At 47.0% G+C, this 3,303-nt stretch overlaps 1 protein-coding gene across 1 annotated transcript in view; it reads left to right on the top strand.

The window, feature by feature from the left end:
* The first annotated feature begins 35 nt into the window (after positions 1-35).
* The window catches only part of TPD52 (tumor protein D52), a 69,112-nt gene continuing 65,844 nt past the window's right edge, over positions 36-3,303 (top strand). The window contains exon 1 of the mRNA XM_015568767.1: positions 36-326. Coding sequence (XP_015424253.1) covers positions 269-326 — 58 coding nt within the window. The 5' untranslated portion in view covers positions 36-268. The remainder of the gene's footprint in view (positions 327-3,303) is intronic.

Below are 3,303 nucleotides of genomic sequence, written 5' to 3'. Positions count from 1 at the left end.
TGGGGGTGGGGAGAGGGCAGCTTTTCATCGGAAGGGTCTTCTCTTACCCATGGACACAAAGCCCTGGTCTGTTAGCGCCGCTCAGGGCGCACAGGGCTCCGAAAGCGGGTGCGGTGCCGGGCGCGGTGCGGGCGCCTTGCGGGGGTCCCTGTGTGCGGTGTGTGGCCTCGCCGGGCTGGGCGTCCAGCTTTCAGGGCTGCTACCTCCTGGAGCTCCTCGCCGGTCATAACCGGGGAACTGGAACAGACGCGCCACAGGCTCTAAAAAGATGCAGGAATCTGAAAAAAACACGACCGAGAACAACCGGGCCCGTTTGGAAAGTTGGGGTAGGAATGACTGTTGTTTTGAGTCTCAGCTCACAGTTTTCATTTTTTGCTCATCACCCTCCAGTGTTTTCCTTCATGCTGATGTGTTTTATGTAAATAAACCCTATTTCATTGATACAACTCTGTATGTTAACTTTTGAGAAGTTGTAAGATTCTTTGGGGCCTTCCAGTCCGTTCTTTCTCACCCATCCCTCAAATTACTGTCACACTGAGCACTTACAGTATGTAGTGTGTAAAAGACATATGTATACACACACACGCGCACATAGTGTCTGTGTTTTTAAATTCTTGAGGGGAGAGGCCTGTCCTTTATGTGTGCCCAGGGTTGGGGAACATGGCGATTTGCACATAGGAGCAGCCATGCAAGTGTTAGAGGCAGAAAACTGATCACATGTCTGATGTGTGTTGTGAGGAGAGGCAGGGCCACCTTGTAAGCCAGCACTGTCCGGATTTTCAGTTGGGGACAATTGGGGTGTCAGACCTCAGCCTGCACATTTGTTTGCGTCTTCTATTGCCATGGTCAACACCATGTTTTTAGAACGACCATGCTTGGTCCTTGTCAGTAACTGTGTCTGACTTAGGTGAGTGGAGGGACTAATTTGATTGGATTTTGTGTTCTAGCTCCTCTGGTAAGAAACAGCCATTGGTGCCGCTGCAGTATTCCAACTGGCTGCCACAATCTGCTTGGCTTTTGTAGGACGTGTGTGTGTGTGTGTGTGTGTGTGTGTGTGTGTGTGTGTGTGTGTGTGTAAGACATAGTCATGTTAGTCCTTGTTTTTTGTGTGTTTTTAAAAAAATATATTTTTATTGATCTCAGAGAGGAAGGGAGAGGGAGAAGGGAGAGGGGGGAGAGAGAGAGAGAGAGAGAGCGAGAGAGGGAGAGAGAAACATCAATGATGAGAGAAAAATAATTGAGCAGCTGCCTCCTACATGCTGGGGGTTGAGCCCGCAACTGGGGCATGTGCCCTGACCAGTAGTCGAACTGTGACCTCCTGGTTCATAGGTCGACCCTTAACCACTGAGCGACACTGTTAATCCTTGTTTTTAATCGTTATTCCTCCTCTTCAAGTGGAGGGTATGGAGACTGGTCTCAGAATAACAGGTGAGTCACCTGCTTGGGAAGGTCAGCGGGCTCCCTGTGCAGCTGTGCTGGGTGAGACCACATAGCCTTGCCTTACACTGCTGGTTCCATCTGCCTGTCTCTTTTGCCTTTTTATCTTTATGTTCCCACAGCGCACAGTAGGTGCTCAGAAATGTCTGCGGGTTACCTGCGGTGGAAGGGAAAATACAGGAGCCCCTTCCAGCTGTCAGAACCACTGGTGACCTTCCTAGTTGGACTCTCGCTTCCTACTTCCTCCTGCCTCCTGCTCTTTTTCCCTCTGTAATTTTAAAGGAAGTGGAGCTCTGTGGTTAGGTGGAGAAAGTTGCTGATGAGGCTGTGCAGGGCTTGGGGGGAGGGGCAAGTTAATGTGAGCTTTTGAGCTGGTGGAGTGGATGGCTCAATCTTCAGTGACTCAGTGAGATGCCTGGCTTAGTGAGGAGGAGGAGCCCAGGATTGTAAGCCCTCCTGCTCACAAGCGAGTAACGAGTAACGTTGGCTGAAGCAAGGCTTATCACACTCTGTGCTTGGCTCTTGAATTGCGATTATTTTGCATAGTTTTTAAAACCAAATGAGAACATTTTTATTGACTATGTGTGGACTTCCTTGCGTTTATCTGTCCCTTTAAAAACACACCTCTAGATGCAAAATTAAATGCCCTACCTCTTGTCTTAAATGCCTTTCTCTATTGAAAGCGTCTCCTTTACCTTCTTTCCTATATGAAGCTGTCAGAATGTATCCTTTGTGTTATTCAGCAGAGCTGTAGAGTTTGGAAATGAACAGTTTTCTTTGTGTCTTCAGTGGCACATTCTAATACTCTTCAGTGTCAGGCTCAGATTCTAATAGTTCTCACCGTCCTCTGTACCAAGACTTTGTATAAAATGCTCTGCTTAAATCGAGAGCTCAGTCAGTGTCAAGTGATTTAAAATATACCCGAACTTGCTGATGCCTGTCGAGAATTTCAACGTGTTAAGCCCCGTGCGGCACGTCTAATGTGTGTGGTATTTCCTGCTCTGTGCTAACTAGTGCAAACACTGTAAAAACCCTCCCTACTACCTTTTATGGGGCTGAATAAATATTTATGCTCACTACTCGGTAATAACCTCTAGTTTACCACCATTATATGGAAGTGATGGTCAACTAGTCACTAAGCATTTTTGTGTTTGAATTATACACACACACACACACACACACACTTTATTTTAAGGGGGGAAGGAAGGCCAAAGAAAATGGGGAGGAGGGAAGGCTGAAAGAAAAGGGTGACACAGTAATATGTCGCTGTGACTTCAGCATTATAAGTATGCCTGAGAGAGAACAAAAATGTGAGATGTCACTTATTTAAAAGTAAAACAAATACGGAGACGCTGGATAACAATGAAGGTCTGCTCACAGATCTTCTTTAGGTGTGAGCCATGCAGGTTCTTGGTTTCTTTGGTCAAGTCTCGCGTTCCATATGGTGCTGATGTCTTTGTTAGCTCACACTCACTTCCTGCACTTATTTTTGTGCGGAAGCCTGCCTGGTCCCCAGGGAAAAGCTTAAGTGGTAGGAGGAGGGGTTATGAGTGATTAGCAAGATCTCAAAGCAGAATAATTCATGCACACAATCTAAACAGATAGCTCCCAGTTCAGAGCAAAAAAGAATACCCAGTCCCCTGACCTAGTGTGCTACTGATTCTTTTGTTGTGGTTCAGATCGTTTTATTTTTCTTTTGGGGTTCATTATTTATGTTTTAACTAGTGACCCGTTGCATGAAATTCGTGCATGGGAGGGGGTATGTGTCCCTTAGCCCAGCCTGCACCTTCTCCAATCTGGGACCCCTCGGGGGATGTCCGATTGCTGGTTTAGGCCTGATCCCTGTCCCTCTCGCAATCTGGGACC

This window comes from Myotis davidii, unplaced genomic scaffold (assembly GCF_000327345.1).
Source record: "Myotis davidii unplaced genomic scaffold, ASM32734v1 scaffold452, whole genome shotgun sequence".
Lineage (NCBI taxonomy): Eukaryota > Metazoa > Chordata > Mammalia > Chiroptera > Vespertilionidae > Myotis > Myotis davidii.
This window is presented reverse-complemented; position numbering and strand designations above follow the sequence as displayed.